Source organism: Drosophila obscura, unplaced genomic scaffold (assembly GCF_018151105.1).
Source record: "Drosophila obscura isolate BZ-5 IFL unplaced genomic scaffold, ASM1815110v1 contig_9, whole genome shotgun sequence".
In the NCBI taxonomy this organism is placed as follows: Eukaryota; Metazoa; Arthropoda; class Insecta; order Diptera; family Drosophilidae; genus Drosophila; species Drosophila obscura.
Window position 1 is genome coordinate 839,784 of NW_024542883.1, and position 27,360 is coordinate 867,143.

Genomic DNA, 27,360 nt, shown 5'->3' on the forward strand with positions numbered 1-27,360 from the left:
CTATATCTCGAGCTCTGTGATTTTCCCACCGCCTGGAAAGAGTCTTATATTATTCCCATTCATAAAAAGGGGTCTCAATAAGATACTTTGAATTACCGAGGTATTTCTAATTTATCTGCCATTTCAAAACTCTTTGAAAAAATTACACTACCCGACAAGGAACCAAACCGATTTTTGCTGATATATTTGGGCCTTTGAAATTGTTTGATGATAATTTTTTTTCTGCGGCAGACCATTTTTTTAAGTATTTTTGAAAACTGGAATTAATTTTTGTTCCTTTTTTTAAAGGTAGGGTTTTTTTTTTTGATATTAAGTTACTTTCAACCGTGATTAGTTAAAAGATTTATTTGGCCTCTACGTCTGACACGGGTTAACGCCACCTTCTGATTGTTTTCTTGAAAGACTTGATTAATTGTTTTAACTTTTAAATATGATGACTGGAAGTGTATGTATGATGCTCATGAAATGACGTTTTTGTTAGTAAATGGTTAGCGGGCTTGATTTACAATTTGATATTTGCGATGCGTATGAATTCAACAATGTATTTGTAAGATGCGATAGGTTCTTTTTCAAAGAAACTATATATATCAGTATAGGATTTGAGTACTGGAAAACGATTTCTATCTTGAGAGTAAGCGGGATATATAAAAATTATATGTGAAGTGTCTTCTGGTAGGTTGCAGGAATCACATAAATTGTTATTTATTACTTTCATTCTAGCAAGCGAAACTTTGTCTATTCCGTGACCACTTAATAGTCTGTTAATTTGTTTGATTTCCAGACGGCTTAGATTACAGTTTTTGTCTTTAAACCATGGTTTGTCCCGTATATAAGGAAATAATTTTGTGTAACCTTTATTTCTTTCCGTGGCGTAAGTAATATATTCTCTTTCCCAATCTTCTTTAATTTTATTATAAATATTTGTGATGGCGTCTTTAAGAGGAGAGAAACAAAGAATGTGCCATTAATTTTAGCATTCTTTGCAGCAATATCAGCTAATTAGTTTTCTTTTATGTGTACATGGCTTGGAATGTAATGAATTTCCACTACGAGCAAACAGGGAGCGTTTTCAATTTTGTTTATTATTTCTTTGGCAATGTAATTATCTGGGTTGATCTTTTTTAAATTTAAAACCCCATTGAGACTATCAGTAAGGATTGCAGTTTTAAGAAAGTTTTCGGAAATGGCAAAGTCAATGGCCCTATTAATGGCTATAAGCTCTGTGTCGGTTGAAATTTTTCTGTTAAAACTACGTGACTACTACCGATCTGTGATCGGTACAATTGCATTCAACTGTCTTTAAACTCGTCGTAAACTTTGGCGTAGCTGGTATTCCGTGCCGCAAAAGAACTGACCAAAAGCGATGACGCCGGAAGACCATAGGCAAAAACCTTAGCTAGCTCCTTTGCTGTAATAAACTTTAGCCTGTATTCAGGTGGAAGTTCGGCAGCTAGATTGTAAATTATATTTACCGGTGTGGACTTTTTTAGGCCTAGTGCTCGCCTAAGATGAAAATGGATATGAACTTTGATTTAGAAATGTTTGCAAATGAGGAACATGAAAATTCTAATTTGGAGCGTACAAAGGCTTTGTAAAAATTTAAAGACTTGCTTGGACTCACTCCGAAGTGACATCCACTGAGAATTTGTAAAAAAAATGTTATTCTTATTTGATTTTGAAATTATTTCATCAATGTGAAGCACTGAGGAGTTATTGCCAGCAATTATTCTACCACGGTAATTTACTTTACCTCTTTTAGTGTTTCATTGTTATGTACTATATTTAATGGACGTCTTCTATTATTAAAATGAATTACGGTAGTTTTTGTCGAATTGAATCTTAAGTTATTACTGCTGCATACCATATTGAATTCATTTATTTTTTCTTTTAAAATGTTTTATAATGTCTTTTAAAACTTTGTGAAAACATAAAAAAGTCATCTGCATACTAAAATAGAATACAATTTTCATCATTTATATAATTAAAATCTGATGTATAGATATTAAAAAGTATTGGGCTAATGCAGCTACCTTGACACACACCCTTGTGAACAGATTTTTCCTGTTTGCCGCATTTTAAAACCCTTTTCTCCAAAAAAAAACTAACTATAAACCTAATATAGTCTATGTCAAACTCCAAATCTATTAGCTTCCGACACAGCAGAGGTATGTTGACTGCGTCAAATGACAAAAGTCTTTCACTCACCTCGTCCCAGTATTTTTTAGGAATATAATTGTTATTTACAGATAATTTTATGGTATTATTTGAGATTATTTGTTTGGTTGAATTATTTAGGTTTTCTAATGTGCTAATTTTAATCTTAGAGAAATCCTCGATTAGTCTTTTGTGTAAAATTATGCAACATCCACTGCAGCAGCATCAGTAACATTCACAGACACTGCAGCAGCAGCAGTAGCAGCAGCAGCAGCAGACAACATTCAAAAACACAGCTGCAGCATTAACATGATATTAATTAATAACACGCACAGGTTATGCCGAGTGTGGCACCTGGCGGGCCACATTAGTGGTAATTATGTGGGGCAGGCGGACTCTGAGGGTGGCTGGCTCGAGGTGGGTGCACATTGCATTGCACCGCCAGCAGTCACCAGCAGAACGGTGCCACAGGATCAAGTTGAACCGCTTCAACTGGTCTCGAGACACTTATGATTTCAGATTAGTGCTAGGCACTTGCGACACACTGCCATAGCAGTCGCTGGCTGTGCTTCCAGTTCACATCTTGGCTAACTAATGCTTTCCCACTCCATCTCCCTCTCAGCACCCCACGGCATGTGCATAACGCGTGGCTGGGGCTGTTTACTTGGGCTTGGGCACGAGCCCGGACTCGTGGCTCTTACTCTGGGCTTACTCTGGCCCAGGTGCATTGACTCGAGAGTTATGCCAACACCTTTGGCTGTCTTGACCGCATTTACATACATTCGCATATGCATTCGCACATTTGGCTTGCAGCCTGCAGCTTGTGGCGTTGCAGCCATTGGAGCATTACCCCAAAAGCTCGTAGTCTCTGCCCCAAAATGGCCAGCTCTTCTGGATGGCATATGGTGCAAGGCCCAGGCCCAGGCCCAGGCCCAGAAGCAATTATCGGGCTTCTAAAAGCGGAAAGCAACCGCATTTGACCCTCGACCCCTGCTTAGAGAGATCACAGCGAAAGGTGTTCGGGGCTCGTTTGGGGCGGCTGTGGGTCTCGATATTTATTAAACGGAACTCAAGCGGCCACTAAAAGCGCGTGAAAATCAATCATGGAAGACAAAGCCATGTCATTACATGATTTTCTTTGCAGTGTGCACAGATCACATCAGTACAGATAGCTTCTAATGAATGCGAATGCTCTGCTTGTTTGCAATGTTGAGCAAAATGTCCAAACCTATAGCATCTATAACATTGACTAAAGGGAACATAATGTATCACTGGTACTTTTGTATAAAGAAATGCAACTTCTGAAGGAATTTGTGCACCTTTAAACAAGAGTTTAACTGTTGAAGTTGGAATAAATAAATCTTATTTATTCTTATCTCTTGTTTTAATTTTAATCAATTTCTCAATAGGAACCGGAGAGTCGATGTATTCAGCTAATAATTCGTCAGAAATGGATGTTGGTATATTAAAAATTAGACCCGTTTTATAAACGAAATGATTAAAAAATTTAGGTTCATAACCATGATTCTTTAAATTAATCATCACAAATTTATTGGCACTCATTGAGTTTTTAAATTCAATTTTGAGTCTGCCAAAGCCTATCTTTGACACAGTCAGAACACCGTCAACTTTCAGTTTCATTAATATACAACTAAGATCAATGGGGTTAACGGGAAATCTATTTGAATTATTTTCTTTGTCAGTAATTTTGTCTACATACACTATGTAAGGTCCCTTGTGTTTGTCATCGTAAAATATATTCACATTTTTTTCTTGAGCTACGTTTGTTTTCTTTTCCATACTCGTTTTTGTTCCAGAAATTTATGTCGCCATATTTTTTTCTTCACACCTAACCTTAAAATTGTTTGTTACTTGTTCAACATAATTTTTTCCAGATTCCTGTTTTGATCCAATCGTATCGGCCTCAGTAACATCCATTTCTTCATATTCGCTACTGAACTCACTGTGATCATCAGATTTTCCTCTTTTAGAAGTTAATCTTGCTTTTTTCGCTTTTGCATATTTTGAATCCCAGGCCAGGAGTTTCTCCTTGGCCAGGAAGGCCATCTTGTGGCTTGACTTTTTTTTTTGACGTTTAATTATTATTTTTTTTTCCGCACCTGACTGTTCAACTTGAAGGTTTGATTCCGACAGTAGGGTTTTTTCACACAACATAAGTGTCTTACATTTAGTTGTAAAGAATTTTAACATTCTAAAAAGCTCATAAGCTATAAATTGGACAAAAAAGCTTTGTGGTTTTAGTTTACGGGTTGGCAAATTTTGAGCTTTCAAATGGAAAAATTATGTTTTTTGTGCGGTATTTTTTCAAAACTTTGATTTTAAAAATGGATGAGAAGTCGAAAAATAATAATATTCAGTGTCCTTACATGTTTTGTGTATAGGTACATAAATTGGGAGTAGTTTAAAGTATTGTTCATTAAAATCTATGGAGACACATCTGAGCTAAAATTGAATGACCAACCTTACGAAATTCACATTCATTAAAACCAGATGTACTTACTTAAGTTATGTGAGAAAACTAAGCGCTACCTCCAAAAAAAACTAAAAAATACCAGTTTTCAAAAATTCTTCAAAAGGTTTTACCGCAGAAACAAAGCCTTAATTCTTTAAAAAAAAATTAAAGCCCCAAGTCTATCAGAAAAAGGTGGTTTGGTTCATTGAGCAAACAAAAAGTTCGATTTTGTCGAGGATCCTCAAGGATCCAAACCAACTTTTTCTGATAGATATGGGACTTTAAAATTTTGTAAAGAATAATGGATTTTTTTCTATGGGAGAACTTTGTTTTGAAGAATTTTTGAAGTCTGGTATTTTTTGAAAGCTTTTTTAAGAGGTAGTGCTTCTTTTTCACATTACTTTAGTATCTAACGTTTAGTTGTAAAGAACTTTACTATTTTGAAAAGATAAAAGCTAGAAGTAAAGCTCAAACACTTTGTGATGTCAGCTTACCGTCTAGGAAATATAAAGCATTAAAATGCAAAAATGATGATTTTTGTGCGTTATTTTTTACGAAATTTCGACTTTAAAAACTCAGGAAAAGTGCAAAAAAAATATACCCTGTGCCTCTATTTTTTTGTGTATAGGTGCGTCGTTTAAGGTATTGATTATCTAAATCGATGAAGAAACTTTGGCGCTAAAATTCGTTCACCAAACCTAAAAAATGAAAATTAACAAATTAGATATTGTCGCGTCTACCTAATCATATTTCAATAAAACCAAAGTAGAAATACCTGGAATATGGGATTTCAATCCTTAACCCATTTAATTTTTAGTCTTTTCAGTCAATTCTAAGGATATACAAACTTTTTTTTTGTGTTATGTTGATACAAGATTTTAAACATAAGTGATACATTTGGTTTGTTAATGCTTGTTAACATTTTTTAAACTAATTTAAGTTTTCTGGCTGTCTTCCTTTTTTATTCGAACCAGATCCTCTCATGAGACTCCCCACATTGTCGCCCATCATGTTCTCATTCCAAAAACCTTGATAACGTTGTTCCATAGATTTTAATTGTTGATGAAATCTCTCTCCGTCCAAGTGGGAGTGCAGGAAATGGACTTTTAGTGACATATTTTATAACTCTTAATTAGCTCTTTGACGATATTATCATAATCATCAGACTTGCTGTTTCCAAGAAAGTTTTTTACTACCACTCGGAATGAGTTCCAAGCTGCTTTTTCATTCTTAGATAAAATATTCGGAAATCCGTCATCTTTTAGTAGTTTTCTTATTTTGGGACCATCAAATACTTCTTCTTTCACTTTTGCCAGCGATAGACGTGGCAAAACAGCTTTTAGGTAACGCATTGATTCGCCTTCCTTACCCAGTGCTTTAAAAAAACATTAGTCCCAGCTTAATGTGTAATGTTGGTAAAATAACGTCTTTGGCCAGAGTTTTATTGAGTAATGCTGTTCTCTAATTCTACTATCCCATAGGCACAGGAAGCAGCAGTGTTTTGTGTAACCACCTTGCGATCCAGTTAGAATATTCTATTTTTTCAAACAATTTAGCCATTATTTGATATGTTTCCTTCATATTAACCGCATAGGCGATGGGAAGAGACGGCTTTTGGTTTCCATTATGTATTTCATACCAAAGGAACGCGCTCAGGTAAGGGAGAGGGCCCGGTTGTGGACATAGTTTTGTTTTTGCCTCATAACTTTTGACCAATTGCATATTATACAAACATATGTGTACCAATTTAAAGCTAGAGGCATTAGCTAACTATCAGTGAAGAACTATATTGATTCCTTCATTCAAAAAAATGCTATCAAGAATTTAGTGAAGTAACCTTTTTTGAGAAAAAAAAAATATAGGCCTAGTTGTGGACCACCCTGAAAAATCCGCTTAATCACCAGCCAAAATCACCACAAATAACGATAAATTGGAAGTCTATTTATTTTAAGAGCCTACTGGCTTAAAGAGAAAGAAGGATGACACTTTTTAACATGAATGTGAAGTAGCTGGCACTTTAAATGCACAAGACGACTACATTCATTGCATTCGATGGAGTTTGCGGCGGTCAACTTCTTTGGCAGGAGGTGCAGACATCTCTTTCATCTTCCGAAAGAGCCTTGCTTCGCTTAGCTGCTGGTTTGCCTAATGATGCCTTCCGTCCACGCTTTTTCTGGGCAGAAACAGATGCCTGCTTCCTCAAGGAAGCAATACAGTGCGGTGAGGTAATCACGGAAATAGCGATTCAGGGTGCTGCGAGAAATGCCACATTCTTTAGCAGTAGCTTGTCCGACAAGCAACACTTAATGGCTTTCAACAGTGCAGTAAAATTAATTTCTTTTTTTTATGTGTCACATTCGAGAGGGTGCTCTGAAGTGATCTTGATTTAACCACTAGACCGATTTTGTTTAAATTTTTTTTTAAGCTTTACATGAGAGAGAAGAGAATGCAATCTTATTCTAATGTAATCCTAAATTAACGGTTAATGAGAATAGACCTATCCCACTCTTATACATAGGACGGGGTGCTAGATAATTATGATCTGTGCTTAAAAGCTTTGGCAGCTTCATAAGGTGCTTCTAGACGATGCAGCGACTGCATGAGAAGCTTTTATGTCTGTGAGGCTGCACGCTTTGTTCACACGCTGCAGCATTTCGCATGCAGTTTTTCTCACACAGAGGGCAGAGTGAGAGAGAAATAACTAAAAGCTCATGACCCAGCGCAAATATCTAAATCAGTTTGATATTCTGTGCGTGAAATGAGATCGTATAAATCAAAGCTCAAACTAATGTACAGTGGTCTAAATGTTATTTATTTGTACTACATTACCTTAAACAACAATATTATGCAGCTTCGTAACCAAATACACGCATTAAATACAAAAAACAGGATGTCTACAACAGGTATCATGCCGTGTGTCATAACCGGGCCAAACAGACAATTTTTCCAAAAAACCAAAAAAATATGTTGTGCATATATTTTGGTTAAAAACGAAAACAATTCTCAAACTACAATGACCACACTACAAGGAAAACGAAATACTACAATTTTTGGAAATCCATTTTTTCGCACTTGAAAAATAATAAAATTTACTTTGAAGTTTTTTTTCCCCATTTTTTTATTACACCTAGCACCTAGCACCTAGGCCAAAGCAGCTATTTGTTTCGGTATTAGCACAAAAAGTGCGTATTGCTACCGAATATGACTCCCAATACTCAGATCAGTAGCATCTGCTTGCTGTCCAAGTTTTTGGGGGGTGGGTCACAACTAGTACCTGGTCCACAACAGGGCCCTCTCCCTTACTTGTAAGAACAGAGTGGCCAAATTGAAAAAAATAAAGAGAATGGATTAGCAATGTCGCAATCGTTATCAGCGTGACTGTCATTATGGGAAAATGATGAAGGAAATTGAGAAGAGTTACGTTTTGAGTTGACAAATCTACAAAATTGTTTCGGATCACGTTTGAACTTAAGCTTAAATTCAGACAAGTATTTATTACAACATGGTCGCGTTGGCTCACAATCGATCACAAAAGCACTAGTGTGACAATTGCGAAGGAGTTTTTGGCATATTTTAAGCACAATAAGGACGAATTTTGTTGCCGTTTCGTAAACGTGGATAAACCGTGGATCCAGCACTGCACACCAGAGACCAAATAAGTTAAACAGTAAGTTTGTCAGGGTAATTCTAGGCAAAAGAAGGCTTATGTCGGTTTTTCAGACAATAAAGTCATGGCGAGCGTTTTTTCGAAAGCTCGCGGTATTAACATTGGTTACCTTCAGGAAGGGTTATGAAAAGTCACCTCCCAAAAAAATTGGAGAAATGCTGGACACACAAAGACTATACACAAAGTGTATAGAGCTAAACTAAGACTATGTTGAAAAATAAAATGATTGTTTCGTTTTCAAAGGTGGAATTAAACATTAAAAAAATAATTCCAGGCTTTCAAAATTGAGCACAATCAACACAATTTAACGGTCTTTCTCATATGCATAACCCCTGCCAAAGGTTTCAATCCCCAAATTTGATGAAGTGTCATGGCAAAAAATTCAGGAAATTTTTAAGAAAATGATTCGTGAAGCATCTGTACCCGTCATTCAAAAGTTGTGATATTTAAAGACAAATGTTACGGGAGAGGCAGAGAATTTAAACGCCACCTTTCTTTAACAAAAGGCAATTACATTACAGCATGGAATATGCTACAAGAGGGAACTTCGAACTTTTTTTGCCTTCCTTGAGGAAGGTGCCTCCAAACCGACTTTTTCTGATAGATTTGAAGCATTAATTTTTTTAAAGCACTAATGTTTTTTTTTCTACTGCAGAACTGTTTTTAAAGAATTTTTCAACACTAGTATTTTTTGAATGCGTTTTTCAGAGGTAGTGCTTTTTTCACATAACTTAAGTATCTTACATCTGGTTGTAAGGAACTTTGCCATTCTGAAAAGCTTATAAACGAAGTCATGCAAGACAAGCATGTTTCAATTGGATAAGAATTACCCAGATTAAAAAAAAAACTAAATTGGGATGGATAATGGCTGGCAATCTTAAAGATGCCTCTACAAATGCAAGCATATGCGCAATATTGACTGAAGAGGATTGTTCGGTCAACCTTTCCCTTAGTACTGTTATACACTCATAAGTTCTCCTCTCTTATACTCATATTCTACGCTCGTTTTGAAGTCAACCATCTCGCATCATGTTAACTAGATATTAAGCACTTACATTCTGTTAATAAACACAGTCGAAATTCATGCTACCAACGAACAGACGTGCGTATTGTCGATCACTATTGTGAACCGCCCAGACCTGTACTCGTGTGTCCACAAAAATATCATTTAACTCCGATCAATTCATTAAAATTTATACATTTGGAACTAAAGGCGGCGGTAGCTCAGCTGACTGCGAAGATAAAAACATAAATCTCTCCTTCGAAAATTCTACAACCTTCTTATGGTCAGATTTGAGAATACCCTGCAGTTCCAAAAGTCACTTTTCACTCGTGATTCATTCGGTGAATCACTCATGGCATGTCCTCTGCCACTGGTGACACACTGGTGAAACTCCAGATGAAATTTCTATGGACATGTCCGCTTTTGTCACTCGTGAAACTTAATAGGAAAGTGTCACTGAATTTTCTAGTGACTTCACCGGTGACTTATACGTATAAGCCATGAGTGAAATCACTCGGGACATGTACGGGTACTTATACCCGTACTCAGTCAGTATATACATTTTTGAGCTTATGATTTTTTAGAATTTTTGAATTAAAAAAAAAATTCTCCTCCGCTAGGGGTTGTTCGCGCACTGAACGCGGCAGAGTGTGCGAGCGAGTAAGAGATTGGTAGCGGGTCTCTGGCAGGAGGGGGCGGAAGAACCAACAGAAAATTTATTTATTTATTTATTATGTTCCGATATAATTCATATTCGGTAGATATGGTCATTCTCTACGATACTACGCATTTACTATTTTTTGGTATCCTTCAATCTGTGGCTGCCACAGATTTTCGTCCTTTGTGTGGTCGGAAGGGGGCGAGGCGAAATTTTCTAATACACTTGTAGCAGTGTGATATCACATGAGCCTGGAAACAAAATTTGGTTGCTCTAGCTTTTATAGTCTCTGAGATCCAGGCGACAAACAAGACGTACAGACGGGCAGACAGACATGGCTCTATCAACTCGGCTATTGATGCTGATCTAGAATATATATATATATTAGAGGTGGAAAAACATCGATGCTACTATCGATGCATCGATGTTTTTAAAATTTTTATAAGCATCGATGTTTTTTGGCGAAACATCGATGTTTTGCTTTTATGTTTTTGTCGTCTATGAAAGAAAAACCTAAAGAGAGAAGATCAAGCTCAAATGGTTACCTTTTTATATCAATACAGACGGCATGATGCCATTTAAAGCTGAAGCTTGTTGTGCGTCCCGGCAACATCCTACGGGGTAACGACATATCTCCGGGCGACATATGTATATCCTGCCATTACTTTTTCTAGCAGGAGATATGTCGCTAAATTCTGGGCGGAGATATGACGCCAATCTCCGCGAGGAGATATGTATGTCGTTTCAAAATCTCCGTGCGGAGATATGTCGTTAGGGTCTGCCAGGAGATATGTCACCCTGAGGTATGTCGCTATGCCCATCCTACGAGTCAGAGAGGATGTTCAGCAAGGGTGGGCAAATTATTTCCGATCGTCGTAGCCGCCATAAGCCGGAAGTGGTGTACCAATTATTATTTCTCAACAAGAATCAAGACTTATTTTAAGATATAATCTGGTAAATGCACTTATTTTATATATATATATTTTTGTGAATGGATTTCGGAACTCTTGATCTCTAATGAAATAAAACTGTTATTATGTATAATTTTAATTATTTTCTTTGCAGTTTACTATGTATTTTTGATATTTTTTTTATGTTGCAAAACATCGATGTTTCATCGATGTTTTTCACTAAAACATCGAAGTCTCCAAACATCGATGTTTTTCCACCTCTATCAATATCAAAATTTGTTTACTTTCCTTGTCATCAAGCACCCAAATCAAAATTCAAGACGCACGTCTGCCTTTTCTGCTTCATTGCGTCTATTCCGATATAGATAGCAGACGAGCCCAGTGTAAAAAGGCTATTAGTTTAAAAAAAATCTCAAAGAACTGCATTTTGAAAAAAAAACGAGAAGGAACGTGTGAGTCGCTTCTGGGGATGCGACTCTACTTATACCCGTACTCAGTCAGCATATACATTTTTGAGCATATAATTATTTAGAATTTAAAAAAAAAAAAAATTTTACATATTACATTTTTTTGCTACATCTGTTATCTACATCTACATATACTATGTATATTCTACATCTAACATGTATATTCTACATGTACCATTTAGATTCTACATCTCCTCCGCTAGGGGTTGCTCGCGCACTGAACGCGGCAGAGTGTGCGAGCGAGAAAGAGAATGAACAGTGTGTCTCTGGCTGGGGAGGCGGGGAAAGCAACAGAAAATTACATTTCTTCATTCTGGCTATAATTATGATCCGATCTGATTCAGATTTTGGCAATCTGGTAGATATGGGCATTCTCTACGATACTGCGTTTTTAGTTTTATCGTATCTTTAAAATTGTGCCTGCCACTGATTTTCGTCCTTTGTTAGGGCGGAAGGGGGCGGGGCGAAATTCTGAAATACACTTGTAGCAGTGTGATATCACATAAGTCTGGAAACCACATTTGGTTTCGCTAGCTCTTATAGTCTCTGAGATCCAGGCCCTCATCGAGACGGACGGACAGACAGACATGGCTATATCGACTCGGCTATTGATACTGATCAAGAATATATATAGTTTATGGGGTCGGAAAATTTTCCTTCTCTGCGTTACACACATCCACTTTTACCACAAATCTAATATACCCCTTAACTCTTTTTTGAGTACGGGTATAAAAATGAATGAGAACACCAGCTGTGTCAATTTTAACAAGCAAAATTGCGTACGAATATAACGCCCTTAGCGCAGGATTAGCCCATATGTATGTATATCATAACCCCACATACCTATATACTGACTGAGTACGAGATAAAAGTAAAGTCGCGGCTACAGAAAAGTTTCTACGTTCCCCCTCTTTTCCGTTTACCTTCCAAATATATGATTTTAAAGTCATTTACGCTGTATTAAGTTCTTCACATATTAGGTTCTTACACTACTCGACAAAATCGAACCTTTTTTCCTCTAGGAATCAAACTGACGTGTTCTGCTAGATTTGGTGCTTTGAAAATGTTTGATAAGATTTTTTTTTTTTACCTTAGAACTTTTTTTTAAAGAATTTTCAGAGGTTGTTTAGACGAGGATACCAAATGTATCACCTTGGTTCACAATGAAACGCCACGAACAGATTAATATACATATATGTTTATTTATTGATAATATGGCGGGTCGATTAGGTCGTGCCCTACGCGAAGCTACTAAATAGGGAGCGAGAGAGTGTTCGAGAGAACGAGAGAGCTAAAATTATCGATAGAACGAAAGAGCGACAGAGCGAGAATGATAGAAAAGTAAAGGAGAAAGGCGCGAGATAGAGGTGTCAAACCATCGAGGGCACTATCGATAGTATCGATGTTTTGCTGCTAGCCGCTACTATCGATGGTTTTGCGACTATCATGATAGTATCGAGCTACAGTTGTTGCGCTTTTGATATGTTTGGAGCGTTCAACAACTAGACTTGCCACCATTATGGATCCACGATACAAAAAAGAAGGATTTCGTTTACATATCAATGCTGATCAAGGCGTCGTTTTGTTGGAAAACATGTTGACTAGTTACAACGGAGAACAACCTGAAGAACCGGAAGCAGAACAGCCAGTACAAGTCTCACACGAGCAAACTCTGCTTAAGTTTATAAAAACCAAAATAGAAAAGAAGAAAAGAAACAATAGAGTCGACGCAATTGTGGTTCTTCGACAATATTTTGAAAAAATGAATACCGGAAATGATTGCAACCCATTAGAGTATTGGAGGGCGGGGGGCCCCCCCCGCCCCCCCCCCCGCCCCGCCCCCGCCCCCCCCCCCCCCCGCCGCCCCCGCCCCCCCCCCCCCGCCCCCGCCCCCGCCCCCCCCCCCCCCCCCCCCGCGCCCGGGGCCGGCCGGGCGCCCCCCCCCCCCCCCCCCCCGCGCCCCCCCCGCGCCCGGCCCCCCCCCCCCCCCCCCCGCCCCCCCCCCCCCCGGGGGCCCCCCCCCCCCCCCCCCCCCCCCCCCCCCCCCCCCCCCCCCGCCCCGCGCCCCCCCCCCCCCCCCCCCCCCCCGGCCCCCCCTGGGGGCCGGCCCCCCCGGCCCCCCCCCCCCCCCCCCCCCCCCCCCCCCCCCCCCCCCCGGCCGGCGGGCCGCGGCCCGCCGCCGCGCCCGCCCCCCCCCCGCCGGGCCCCTCCCCCCCCCCCCCCCGGGCCCCTGGCGGCCCCGCCCCCCCGCCCGGGGCCCCCCCCCCACGCCCGCCCCGCGTACCCCCACGGGCCCCCCCCGTACCCCCACCCCCCCCCCCCCCGCCGCCCCCCCCCCCCCACCCCCCACCCCCGGCCCCCCCCGCCGGCCCCCCCCCCCGCCCCCGGCCGGCCCCCCCTCGGTCCCCCTGGGCCCCCCCCCCTCCCCCCCCCACGGACCCCCTGGCGCGCAGGGGCCCCCGAAAAACCCCCCCCCAACCCCCCCCGCACGGACCACACCACAGACCCCAAGGCCGGACGCCGCCACAGCTTGAACCCCCCCAACGCCTTGGGTCCCCCCGAGGCAGCCCCCCCCCCCCGGCGCCCCGCCCGGCCCCCCCCCCATAGCCCCGTACACCGTCTCGTTGCGGGTGTCGGCCGTTGGCCCCCCGCCCCCCCGTCGGGGCAGTACCCTAAGCCCCGGCCCCCCCCCCATTGGCTCCTGCCCCGGTGGTCTCTTGGGTTCCTGGTTCGGGCCCGTGGCGACCCCGGTTGCCGGGTGGGGTTGGGGGGGCCCCCCCCCCCTGTCGTCCCCCGGTGCCCCCCAAGTCCGCCGCGCCCTCGGGCCTCGGGTGCGGGTGGCCCCCCGCTTCCCCACCTTGTGTCGTGAACGGGTGCCACCTGCGGTGGGCCCCGGCCCTACTCCCTTGCCCCCCCCCCCCTCCTCCCCTGGGCCCCCCCACTTCACTCTTCCCCCCTCTTATCATACCCCCGGCCCGCTGCTCTGTGTGTGCCCCTCTTCCCTCCCGCCCGGGTGTCCGTCGCGCCGCCCTCGGTCGGTTGGGCGGGGGGGGTGCGCGGGTCCCGCGCGTGTGGGTCGGGCCCGGTGCCCCGTCCAGACAAAAAAAGGTAAGTGGCGATAGTTACATTTTTGTATATCAAACTTATTTGTTTATATACGTTTTTTTTCAGAGCAATGAAAGTGACATGCCAATGTCTAGCCAATGTGGCAAGGAAAGCTCTGTGTGTTCCCGCAACCTCGACGGAGTCCGAGCGGATGTTCTCAAAGGCCGGACAAATTATTTCGGATCGTAGATACGCGCTGAAACCGAAAATTGTTGAAAAACTATTGTTTATCAACAAAAATTGGTGGATTACCGATTACAACACTTAGTAACTTCGTAAATAAGGATAAAAAAAAACTATGAATTATTTTATATTGTTTTGAGACTGATATTTTGAGAGTATGAATAAACCGTTTAATTTTGAATAGCGTTTAATAGCATTTTTAGTAATAATTATTTGAGCCCGATACTATCATGATAGTATCGATTGTTTTTTTCAAAACTATCGATGGCTCAACTATCAATCGTTTGACAGCTCTAGCGCGTGACTAAGAGTCGAAAGAACGGTTGAAACGGCTATTACAGTGAGGGGGCGGGTGTAGATGCATGTCGATTACAATTAGGTACAGTGGGCAGTGCAAATAACGAACATATAACAGGAATTACTTAAAGGCTGCACCACTGACTTAAAATACTAAATAATGCTCGGCTGGGAGACCAAACAGAAGTAGCGCATGATTTGTTCTCTAATGATCTTTTTCATTCTAAAAAGCTGATAAATGCCTCTACAAAGCAGACCTGAACGGTTCGGTTCCCTCAGAAAAAATTGTGTTTTGTAATGTTACTTAGACACCCCACTGGTTTATGATCGCTTAGAATTTCAAAAGAAACTCAATCAGGCAGGCTCCGGTTTTCACATTCACTCTGCGTTTTACTTTTCAGCAAAAAGTTATATTTTTCATTTCAAGGCGCTCTGGATTTGTTTACTCTTTGCGCCAAGTTCACTGCTGTTATACCTAACAGAGATTTATCGATAGCCAAATCGGGCTGCCACTGCTGTTAAGATGAATTTACTAATTGTATTTGCCCTGACCAATTTTTTCAGATCCAATTTTGAGGTTGGCTTAAATAATAATGATTTATAAATAGGGCACTAGCTCAATTGCCCAGGTAATGGTGTCAAATTCATATTAATGCATTATTAAGTCATCTATTATTTTCCTTTTGTAAGTAAGATTTGTTTAATTGTATAAAAACCCGGGTGCTTTTAATTTCAGCGAGGAATTTGTTGCCGTTTTGAAAACGGAAAATTCTTGTGTTTAACGAGTACGGAGCATCAGACTTTTCGTTTTGAAAAGTAAATCACATTTTTATTGTGAAAGTTCAAACCGGAGCCTGACTGAATGACTGACAAAAAAAACAAACAATCACACACGGTCTATCTGAGAAATATTTCCCGTTTTTTTTATTTGGAATAAATACAAATATATGGAGAAGTAAATGTTATATGTAATAATTAATATGATTAATGGATTGTATTTTTTAATATGGTATGTACATTATAGCCTCTGCACAATGAACCCATTACAGGGGAACGGTGGGATATTTTGACAAATGTGAAACTCCTGTTCACACTGGCACCACCCATGGAAAAATAGTTGGATGAAAATAAAATAACTAAGATTTGTGCGGAAAATGATATTGCTTATTAAGCAAAAATGGATAGTTGTAATTAATGAGTCAATAATTAATGAATTCAACGAGGCGTAGATATGAACATGAATGTTCGATTCGTGCCGCTAACATGGACTGGGCCATATCCATATAAACAAGGGAATTTTTTCGAGGACCATGCAAATCCACAATACTCTACTGCCAAATATCAATCAAAATATTTCCCATTTCAGCAGCCTACTTCAACCTGCTGCTTGTTGTTTTTCTAATGGCTGTAAAATTATGGTGCGCAGGAATAAGAAGCAAATACATACAGTGGCGACCAAAAGTGCATGTTCACGACACTGACTTTCGTCACTCATAAAAAATCAACGAAACTAGATAATCCAACAATTTAAATTATTTTAAACTTATCATTTAATTCGAAACAAATTGGAGTAAAAAACAGAAACTAAAATCCAAAAAACCCCGCATGTACTCACTTTTGCACGTTTAATGACTTGCACCTATTTTCGCTCTCCCACTTCTCTTATCAGCAAAATCAGTAGATTCATGTTTATGTTACTTCTTATGGTTCGTATTAGAGCCCTGCATGAATCCACATGATTCATAAAATATACTCATGCCCCTTCAATGCGTTCGATCATTACGAATCATGCCTTCAGTAAGATTTAAATATCCCCAAATCACTAAAAAACCGAATTCGAGCAGTGCGAATCAATATCAGCAAGCTTCGTTCGCATGGCTCTGAACTGATTCAAAACAAACAAGGTGAAAACTTCCTTTGCATGCGTACACATGACAGTATGTATGTAAAACAATATTGCGCACACGGAGTGTGTGATTATTGTTGTATATGTATGTGTGTGTATTCCAGAATATTCCACTGTGCGCATTGCTGAACAGCTGCGTGGCTTTGCATGTGTGGAGCTGACGCGAGCTACGCACCGTCGACCGTCGACGTACACAGACAGCCACACATATGCACACAACACAAATAAATATCAAAAAATCAAAATACGCAAAAACATAACCTTGAAAAACGTCAGACGTCGTCAGTATATTTACGATTATATACACATCTGCAAATTTCTGCAGCTAATTTTAACGATTATTGTACCTTAAGAATCAGACAAACACACAAACGAATTGTGGAATTTTGTGGGATCACAACTAAAACTCCAACTAAACATGAAAAATACGTTTACAAATTACACAAAAAAGGTTTAATCGATCTAAAATACACAAAAAAAATTTAATCAATCAGATTAATTTTACAAGAACAACAACTAAAGTAAATACCTTCAACTTTAAAATTCATTTTAAATAATTAAATTAGGATAACTCTTTCGAACGCCTGACCACTTCTAAAAGCACTTTTGTTTTGATGAAAAGTTAACTTGACGCAACGGCGCTGAAAAATTGAACACGTGTTCTCGCTTTGCATTCTATTTTTAGAAAGTCCAGTTAGATTTCCGGAAAAAATGGTTTGCCATTAAGAAATTTGGACAATTTAGAGAAAAACTGTTTAAATTTTGACTAAAAATTTTTAGATGGATTTTTTGAATTTTGGCCTATGGGCGCACCCACCGTGCAGTGGTTGTTTCCAATCATCAGTGGTCAGTTTAAGCGCCTGTAAGACATTAAAAAAATTAGTCAATCCTTGTGAATATTTTTTTTATATATTCTTTAGTTATACAGAAATAAAAACAAACAATAACTACGATTAAAAGAAATCGTCTTCACTAAAAATTTGAAGATTATCAGGCCTTTATCTTTTATCAAACTCTGAATACATATGGGCAAACCTTCCACAAAATATGATTTGGGCAAACCTTCGGATAGATACGATATGTGTTGGAGAGGTATCATGCGCCACTTAGTCTGGATCCGCGTCCAAAGCTTTTCCAGTCCATTTGGCGCAGACTCATACTATTCCAATCGTTTTTTAGGCAGAGCCTATAGATTTTTAATGCTATATAAATCTGGGCTTTGGGTAGGCCCCTACATAAAGGGAATATTTAGCAAATTTATTACGATTTGGCCGTGTTATTCGGGTCACCGTCTTCCTAAAAATTGATTTTCGGCAGTTTTATCCCTACTTACTTAATAAATAAACAAACATTTTTTTCCGCACGAATCTTCGTTATGTTATGCTCATCCAGCTGGTCATGGATGTATGGATGGTGGATGATGCCAGTGTGATTAGTGTCAGTCACCGTCCCCCCGAGATGCTAAAATAGCGCAGAGTTTATTACTTAAAAAAATTTTTCAACGGTATATTTACAGTATATTCTTAAGAAGAGAAGTTATATTTCGGTATATTTCCGAGGGATGACAATATATTTTATCGACAAATCCGCGGTTATATTGCTGTATATGGCCAACAAGCTAAGAATAACATTTGTATAATGTCAGTATAAGAATTTGTCATGCGATATTGTGACATTAGTTGTAATTCCTTACTTTAAAATTGTAATACTTCTGTCCGTGATTTGTTGGATTCTTTTTTTTTAATAGTTCAATGCTCTTCTGCTCACGATCGTACTTATACTAGACATTCAAGAAAACAATTTTCGGTCAACATTTAAAAAATTCGAAAGAATAAAAAACAACGTTATCACGAAAAACAGTACTTTTTGTATATATGTAACTACATTTGTATCAACAATTGTGAATTTTTCATTTACGACTAAATAACTTTCAGAAATAAATCCATGTAAGTAGTCAGGAATTTTTAGTTTGTTATATAGTTATATGTACATATAAAGCCATCTCCGGCTAACGAAAATCGCAAGAGAAGTTGTGAATTGACTGAAGCATACTTGTAGTACACAGATTAGACAAATTGTTTGCCATAGTGCCATTAATTCGTTATACTGCTCAGTCTGCTGTGTTTTGATTACAAATTGGTTTAAAGTAAACACAGTTAAGGTACTTTTCCGGTTGGATTTGCTTTTCCCTAGTCTCATTATTTAATTGGAAATGGAATGTGTCGCGCAGTATCAGTAACAGCAGTATTACCGTCAAATACTTGCGTTGTTTATAAGATAACATGTAATAGTCTCGATATAGCTTGGCTGAAGCTTGGATCGGCCGACGTTTCCAATATCAGATCTGTTATTCTCTCTTCGAGTAGCCACTAACCATAGAGTATATACAAAGACAATATAAGAATAATATACATAACGCCATACGAAATTTTTGCACAAGAATTAGATTTAGATTTTTTTTAGAGAGAGAGAGAGCGCTCTAGAGCTATTTGCTCTCTTGTATGCATACAGCCATTAACCATACAGTATATAGATGTGCCAGTTCATACACCGAACGTGTCGCAGCTTAGTTTTCAGCGTACGTTCCCAGGTCTTCGGCTCTGGGGCCGATCGTGTTCGGCTCTGGGAATGACCGCGTTCGGCTCATGACGTGACACGAGCCGACGGACAGCAAGCATGTATGTGTGTACGTGTAACACCCCTGCAGTTCCAAAAGTCACTTTTCACTCGTGATTCAATCGGTGAATCACTCATGGCATGTCCTAGGCCAGTGGTGACTCACAGGTGAAAATCCAGATGAAATTTGTATCTGCATGTCAGCTTTTCTCACTCCTGAAACTTCATGTGAAATTTTCACTGAATTTTCTGTGATTTCACCGGTGGCTTATACATACGTACGTATAAGCCATGAGTGAAAGCACTTCCGAAATGTCCTATATGAAATCACCTGTGAAACCTCTCATGAAATTAAATGGAATTTCACGGATAATTTCATATGAAAAAGCCATCCAACAATTTTTTTCAAATAAAAGTAAATATATAAATATTTTACACAGATTTTCTAGATTTTTTGTTGATTTCACATACTGTGCTTTTGTGGGTCCCAGCGGTTCTGGCTGTCACGGCATGAAAGTGTCATAGGAAAAATTGTTCAGGCCCGACGTCGACAAAAGCAGCGACGTCGACGTCAACATGAAACATGCAGATCGATGCGGACACGTAAGAAAGAGAAGCAGATATCCATAGATTTCCCTATCTCTCATATTTTGAATTTTCTCTATATGCATTCGAGCCTAATTTCGTCTTCTAAAAGGGGGATGATGGAAGAAAAACCTATTAATTGGTGAAATCTTTTGTTGCGATCGCTGTGATTTTTTGTTGTTGTGCGTCTATTTAGATGTTTATTCCTTTTAAAAGTAGTTTTTAGTGTTTCTAAAGTCAGGTAAGTGGATTTAGTGATTACAGTGTGCGTTATTAGTTAAATGAAATTGTTACATGTTAAATTGTTAAAAAGATCCTTAAATGTAATTATATGGATCGTAAAATTTTCTCTGAAAAATATATGTTAATTTATTGACAAAGTTGATATTACGACAGCAACGAAGTCAAAAGCCGACGGCATTTGCACATTATTTATGTACATAAGTAACCATAAATTTACAGATGATAAATAATTTATTTAAGCTAAAAAATCTACATATGTATATACATATACCAATTCTTTGCAAAAGAAAGAATATATACAAATTCCGGTTCAAGCGTCCAAAAATTGTAGAACCCACACACAAGCACAGTATGTGAGAGCCCAGCAAACTAAACGCTCGCAAATGATATCACATACGAGTCAAATGTGAGACTTAACCCGACAAAACGCTTGCATTTGGACTCGTATATGATAGAAATATGATACTTGTGTCGTTCAGTTGTGGCAATGATTTTCACATATATTATAGCTCGCAAACGTATCGTTTGCGATATCTTTTGTGAGACTTTTTTGATATTTCTAGTGAGTCGTTTCTGATATCTTTTGCGAGACTTCTGTAATATCAAAAATGAATCAGAAAAGATATCGCAAAAGGCTCGCAAGAAATAGTTTTGCGAGTTATTTTTTGTTCCCTTCCCATTTGATCCCTATAAGAATATTTGTACTTTTAAATATTAATGTTAAAATATGTATGTTATAACTAACATAATCTATTTTTTTTTCGTCACATTTCTTTGTTCTCGTCTTTCTCTCCTGCGCGTATTGAAAGAACTTCTGGGTTGTGCGGTCGAAGTCGTTGTCCTATGGGGCAAACTAATGTTTAAATGCAACTGTAGACAACAAGAAATTGTTAAAAATTGAGAAATTATACAAGCTGTAATAGTAAATCTTACTTCTTAACGATAAAGCGGTGCGAAGGCCTCTCACATACTTCTTAGAATCTGTACCACGCCAGGAAATTTGTTTTATATTATGCTGAGATATGGTTTGGTCGAAATTTTGGTCTATTGATGAAAAAATTCCCAAATAGGAAGAGTATATGTGAAATGTAAAGTATGAGTCAAGGGCTACTACTAAAATTTTTAAGAAACAAAAAAACGCACAATTGTAGAAATTCACAATATCTACCAGATTTCCGAATATGGGTCAGATGGAATCATTATTCTAGCCCGAATTATCAAATTAATTTGCCATAGCTAACCTTCCACGCACGATACAGAGAAAGAAGAAAGCACCACGCACAGCAGCGTTATGTTAGAAAAGCACAGCTGTAGTGACGCGTGACGTAGATAATGTACGACCGAACACCTGGTTTGAACATCTGGCAGAATAAGTACAAAATGGCGGCCTTGTTTTTCTGTATCGTGCCGTCCTCGCTTACTCATTCTCTCTCTATCTCTCTCTCTCTCTCTCACCCATGTAATGTGAGCCCTATATCGGCGGAGATGGAGCTGGAACGGCGTTAGTGAGAGAAAGGACACAAAGAGGGCGCTTACGTAAAATTACCGGAATGACTGCAATATGTACAACAGTCCGCATTTGTATTGTAAAACTTTCGCATGCGAGTTCGTTTGTGAGTGTCTCACTCGTACACAAGCTCGCTTGCGAGCTCGTTTGCGAGCATTTTGAGGGACTCTCGCAAAAGGTATTTTCGTTGGTTTGCTGGGAATACATGGCACACACATTTACGTAACCTGAAAACTCAAAACAAAGACGTTTTCGGAAAATAAGAATAGATAATTATTTTGTCGTTTCTGCGTACACACATACATTTGTAATTCTCGTCTTGCTTTCGCATCCCGTCATGAGTGGAACATGCCGTCAACTTGCCGAACGGCCCAGTTTCCGACCCGAATGCCTCAGAAGCTGGGACAGAAAACTCAGCTGCGACACGTTCGGTGTATGAACTGGCACATCTATATACTGTATGGTTAGTGGCATAGCATAGGTTGCATATCTATCTCGCTGTTGAGCATTTATCTGGTTAGCCAAAGAGCTAGCAATCGGCTTCCGCTAATAGTCTCTGCCCACTGAGCCCATCCCGTGGGAACGGTGGGAATTTTTGACCAACGAGAAACTCCGATTCACACTGGCACCATCCACCATGAAAACAGCTGTTGCGCACAATTTGTTGCAGCGGAAAATGTATTTGCTTCTAAAATTTATATTCATAATTTATCAATGGTTGGGAATGTCATTTAGCAGCAAAATATTTTCTTGCACAAGCTAATCATGTTGCTGGACATGGATGATGATGACGAGGCCAATATTGACTAAGCTAAGATAGTAGAAGAGGTATCTGTGTGAAAACACTGTAGTTTGTAGTAGTTTGTGAGTTTTAGTAGAAGCAGTCACAAGCTACTATAAACTAAGGTGTTTTTAACACAGATACCTTTTCCAATCAATATGCTTTAAATACAAATATATTTGATGTTTTTTAGAAGCGGTTCGGGACATTTTGGGAGAAGGATGTACCCGAAAAGAACGAGGCGTTTTCTAAGGAAAGTTTTCTATAGGTCTAGCATTGTATACTTTGGGCTCTTTTTCTGAGTACAGAAGAGTCGGAAGGCTGTCAGCCAAAAGCGAGTGCCATATCCTGCATGAGTTTTGTAGAGCATTTATAAAAAAATTCCCAGAGGATTCCCGAGTTGTGTGCCTGAGACATAATATGTTTATTCTACATCTGAATGTAGATTCAACATCTCTGCGAAATGTCGCGCACTGCATAGGGCAGAGTGTGTGCGAGCGAGCAAGAGAATAAGTAGCACCCCCAGCGCCAGAGGAGGTGGGGGAAGCAACTGAAAATTAATTTCTTTACTCTGGGTATAATAATAATCCGATTCTCTACGATACTTTTTTTTTTAGTTTTCTCGTATCTTTAAAATTGTGGCTGCCACAGATTTTCGTCCTTTGTGTTGTCGGAAGGGGGCGGGGCGAATCACATGATATCACATGAGTCTGGAAACAACATTTTGTTGCTCTAGCTCTTATAGTCCCTGAGGTCTAGGGGCTCATTAAGATGGACAGACAGACATGGGTATATCGACTCGGCTATTGATGCTAATCAAGAATATATATACTTTATGGGGTCGGAAACGTTTCCGTCCCTGCGTTACAGACATACACTTTTACCACAAATCTAATATGCCCCTTAACTCTTTTTGAGTACGGGTATAATTAAGATATTTTTTTGACGGGGCTACTTATTTCTTTTCTAAGCTGAATTGATATTGTCATTTATTCTAATTAATTTGTTGTATACGAACTTTTTTGTTTATTATGCAAAATTCGCTAAAAAACGTGCCAATGCACACAAGCCTCAAAGTGGACTTCCATTTTTTATAACGTCCGTAACGGAATTTTAAGCAAGCATATCTTTTTTCAAATATACATAGTTAACCTTCTATTTTAAAATTAGCTTAAAAATAATCTCAAAGAACTCCATTTTGCAAAAAAAATGCATGAGAATATACCAATGTGAACTCCAGCTGTGTCAATTTTAACAAGCAAATTTGCGTACGAATGTAACGTCCGTTACGCAGGATTTACCCATATGTTGGGAAACAACCGGAGCAGGAAACGTGTTCATATGCAACTTAGGCTGATACGTACGGTACGGGCTCCCGACCGCTATCATATAACACATAATTCGAATAAATAACACCGAGCCTTTTTTTTAGCTAACTGCTGAAATTTATAGTATAGATCAATATATATAAAAATGGAGAGATAAAAATGTATAGTGCATCATCACGTGAGAACGGCTGGGCAGATTTGGTTTACATTTTTATTCAGTTGTTCGAATTGACCGTTTTGACTCATCAGCCAGAGAAGGGTTTTGGCGAAATTTTTTGTTGGATGTACTCGATTGAATGGCAGAAGCATAGTTTACAAGCACACATTTTGCTTTTGATGACAAGATTCGACCAAATCATATTGATTCGATCATTTCTGCCGAAATACCAGATCCAGAAACTGATCCGGAGTTGCATTCCATTGTGACAACGAATATGATCCATGTCCCTTGCGGAGTCCACAACCCAGACTCCCCGTGCAAAACGGTAAAAACGGAAATTTCACACAGCGTTTTTCCCGTCCGTTGGTGAACGACACAATCAGTGGAATGGCCGGATATCTTTTGTATATCGCGGCATCGTTCTCCAAATGACGACAGATCAATCGTGATGAAATTGAAAGGAAAGGATGTCGTTAAGCGACATTTTATGGCATTGACGAAATGCCGAAATTTTAACTTGGACGTTACGTGAGTTTTAACGAAGCAATTCGGCGGCTGTTTTCATTTCCGATCCATGAAGGTCACCCGACTGTCGTGCATTTGGCAGTTCACTTGGAGCACGGCCAGCGTGTGTACATTACGGACGCAAATGTAGCGCAAAGAGCAGAACGACCAATAGCGAACACATTGACAAATTTATTTTCGACATGCGAAAGCGATCCGTTTGCAAGTACTTTACTATATGTATTCGGAAATTCCACGATATTATACATGGAATACTGCATCTAAGAAGTTTCCAAGCCGGAAGAGAGGTGACGATGTTGCTGGCTTCGCTTATGTCTATTCGACTAATGCCCTCGGACAAATATACACAGTTCATCCACGCTAACACGAATGCTTTTGTCTTCGCTTGCTTTTGGTGAGCACTAAGGGCCCTACATCCTTCGCTTTCGTGCGTACTGTGGATGGTGAGCTGTTCGCCACTTTTTAGAAGGCTTGCCAAAGTTTGATTTTGCTCGAAAACGATACGTACTGTGACTCTACGCTCGCCGATTCAACTGTTTCTGCGCCAGCGAATCAAATTCGTACGATGACATGTGGCTATGATGATCGATAGCCACATGTCATCCGTCGAACAAACCGCATTGTGGGAAAAATACAAGGACGATATGGCTGACGATATTTATTTATTCGCCAACGAAATTTAAACCTAAAAGAGTAGCCACGTAGACGTATACGGCAACGCCACCATGCATAAGCACCACCATTCGGCAACTCTAAAACAGAGAAACAATTGAGGATAAACCAGCGAAGCAAGAACAAAAAGTTTGTTTAAGCTCTCTCTTATTATTATTAAACTCTCATAATAAATTGGAATGCTATATAAATTTGTCTACCTTTTATTGCTTCGAAATATTCAACACCCGTGCCTTAACATTTCTTTAAAAAGACTGGGTGCAATGCGACAAATGCAAGATTTGGCACCACTTTGACTGTGTTGGTGTGAACAGCACCATTGCGCAGTTGGAATGGACATGCCCCGCATGCAAGGCCCCCCGTAGTGATCAAGCTTCAACCAGCAAAGGTGGCGGAAGGCCCGTTCCGGAAAACATCAATCCCGGGAACACCATGCAAGTTGACCAAGTCAATTGCAATATATCAAAGCCACTTCCAGAAACAAATCTGCGTAAGCTGACCGAGCAAACACACACACATACTAGCTCAAATTCCTTGATGTTGGCAATGATGGTAGAGACACGCGATGCTGAAACGAGAAGGAACGTGTGAGTCGCTTCTGGGGACGCGAATCAAGAATATATATACTTTATGGGGTCGGAAACGTTTCCTTCTCTGCGTTACACACATCCACTTTTACCAAAAATCTAATACACCCTTAACTCTTTTTTGAGTACGGGTATAAAAAGGTACATAGAGAAGAAATACTTGGTGCTTGCACAGGAGCAGGGAACACAGGTAATTTCATTCCCACCAATTGGGCCAAGTACCTCCCAGTTAGCCGCAAGACAAGTGCTACCACCGGATCTGCCCACCTTTAACGGCAATGCGGAGGACTGGCCGATTTTCATCAGCATGTATGAGAACAGCTGCGCAGTGGCCGGCTTTTCAAATGCAGGAAACATGCTTCGGCTCCAGAAGTGTCTTAAGACAAAGCTTATGAGTTGGTGCGTGATAAGCTGCTGCTGCCAGAATAAGTCCCAGAAGAGATCGATACCCTAAAAACCTTCTTTGGGCGACCGGAACAAATCCTTGACCGTTTGATTGATAAAATTAGAAAAATCAACGTACACAAAGACAAATTGGAATCTCTTATAGACTTTGCAATATCAGTACGCAACGCGTGTGCAACTATGGAGACCTGCAAATTAAACCCACACCTGGACAACCCCTTACTGCTTCGCGAACTCTTCGAGATGTTGCCCACTCAACAAAAATTAAACTGGGCCATGCACCCACGCAGTGACGTCATCCCAGTCATCAAATCATTCAGTGATTGGGTATACAAGTTAGCCGGAGCAGCATCCACTGTTATACCTGTACCAAGCTCAAGAGTCAGCACCGTCAACACTCACGCACAGGTTCGCCATGGATTGGACAACAACGAAAACTCTCAGTCAGAAGACGATCAGCAACAACAAGCTACTTCGTTTCTTATCTGTGTAAGGTGCAAGTCCGCCGAGCACCACGCTGCCCAGTGCGAGAAATTTCAGATGTTAACCGTCGAGGAGAGGCAGCGCATTATCAACGACACCAAGACGTGCTATAGATGTCTGAAGAACCACCGCCGCAAATTTTTCTCTAAACGAGATTGTGGCGTCGATAACTGCTAATCTAAGCATCACCCACTTCTTCATAGAGAAGCACCCAAGGCCGAACTCGTCAGTGCCCACCTTAAGGAAAGCAGCATAGAAGAACAATACTTCCGAATTTTGCCCGTTACACTACACGTTTTAACGTAGATCGAAGCACACCACGGGAGCTCCACTCTGAAGATGACAAAAAAGCCATGAGTATTCTCGAGGATACTTGTAAAAGGGTTAACGGCCATTATCAAGTCGGCCTGCTTTGGCGAGATAAGGAAGCCATTCTGCCGGAATGTCTTGAATGTCTACGAGCTAAAATCAGAAAAGATCCAGAACTGTTCGAAAAAATACAGTCCCAAATTGATAAGCTGATATCAAAAGAGTACGCATTGGAACTTGAGCCCAAAGACGCAGCTAACCAGATGGATCGCGTTCGGTATCTACCGATCTTTATTACTTTAAATCCGAATAAACCAAGTAAAATTTGGCTAGTC

At 40.0% G+C, this 27,360-nt stretch overlaps 2 protein-coding genes and 2 long non-coding RNA genes across 9 annotated transcripts in view; 3 read left to right on the forward strand and 1 right to left on the reverse strand.

Annotated features, from left to right (window-relative positions):
* Nucleotides 1-12,909: 12,909 nt before the first annotated feature.
* On the forward strand, nucleotides 12,910-14,794 carry LOC121405327. Its single transcript, XM_041595976.1, has 2 exons — nucleotides 12,910-13,137; nucleotides 14,505-14,794. Exons 1-2 carry the CDS (start codon nucleotides 12,928-12,930, stop codon nucleotides 14,625-14,627), a joined length of 333 nt encoding a protein of 110 aa, XP_041451910.1. The 5' UTR covers nucleotides 12,910-12,927; the 3' UTR covers nucleotides 14,628-14,794.
* Nucleotides 14,795-15,251: 457 nt separating this feature from the next.
* LOC111080282 lies at nucleotides 15,252-16,969 on the forward strand. Of its 2 annotated transcripts, none has more exons than XR_002608480.2 (3): nucleotides 15,252-15,547; nucleotides 15,613-15,886; nucleotides 15,943-16,969. It is a non-coding gene; the product is annotated as an uncharacterized LOC111080282 (long non-coding RNA). The 2 variants fall into 2 exon arrangements; XR_002608479.2 differs by having other exon boundaries at nucleotides 15,258-15,547; nucleotides 15,613-15,873; nucleotides 15,943-16,964.
* Nucleotides 16,970-17,271: 302 nt separating this feature from the next.
* Nucleotides 17,272-21,386, reverse strand: LOC111080281. Of its 3 annotated transcripts, XR_005968541.1 has the most exons (4): nucleotides 21,202-21,386; nucleotides 21,014-21,138; nucleotides 17,354-17,684; nucleotides 17,272-17,286 (listed from the first exon to the last, which is right to left on the reverse strand). It is a non-coding gene; the product is annotated as an uncharacterized LOC111080281 (long non-coding RNA). The 3 variants fall into 3 exon arrangements; XR_002608477.2 differs by lacking the exons at nucleotides 17,272-17,286; nucleotides 17,354-17,684 and adding an exon at nucleotides 20,116-20,130 and having other exon boundaries at nucleotides 21,202-21,380; XR_002608475.2 differs by lacking the exons at nucleotides 17,272-17,286; nucleotides 17,354-17,684 and adding an exon at nucleotides 20,598-20,955 and having other exon boundaries at nucleotides 21,202-21,380.
* The window catches only part of LOC111080409 (ubiquitin carboxyl-terminal hydrolase CYLD), a 121,610-nt gene continuing 112,650 nt past the window's right edge, over nucleotides 18,401-27,360 (forward strand). Inside the window, exon 1 of one of the 3 annotated variants that reach the window (XM_041596047.1) lies at nucleotides 18,401-18,770. The gene's annotated coding sequence lies outside the window, so the exon portion shown is untranslated. The remainder of the gene's footprint in view (nucleotides 18,771-27,360) is intronic. The other 2 variants (XM_041596045.1, XM_041596046.1) reach the window with 2 other exon arrangements.

Excerpts from the sequence above, each read along its gene's own strand:
- LOC121405327 (XM_041595976.1), top strand. The coding sequence starts at position 12,928 with ATGTTGACTAGTTACAACGGAGAACAACCTGAAGAACCGGAAGCAGAA. Across the intron at positions 13,138-14,504 it reads ACCCATTAGAGTATTGGAGG|AGCAATGAAAGTGACATGCC; the intron begins GCGGGGGGCCCC and ends GTTTTTTTTCAG.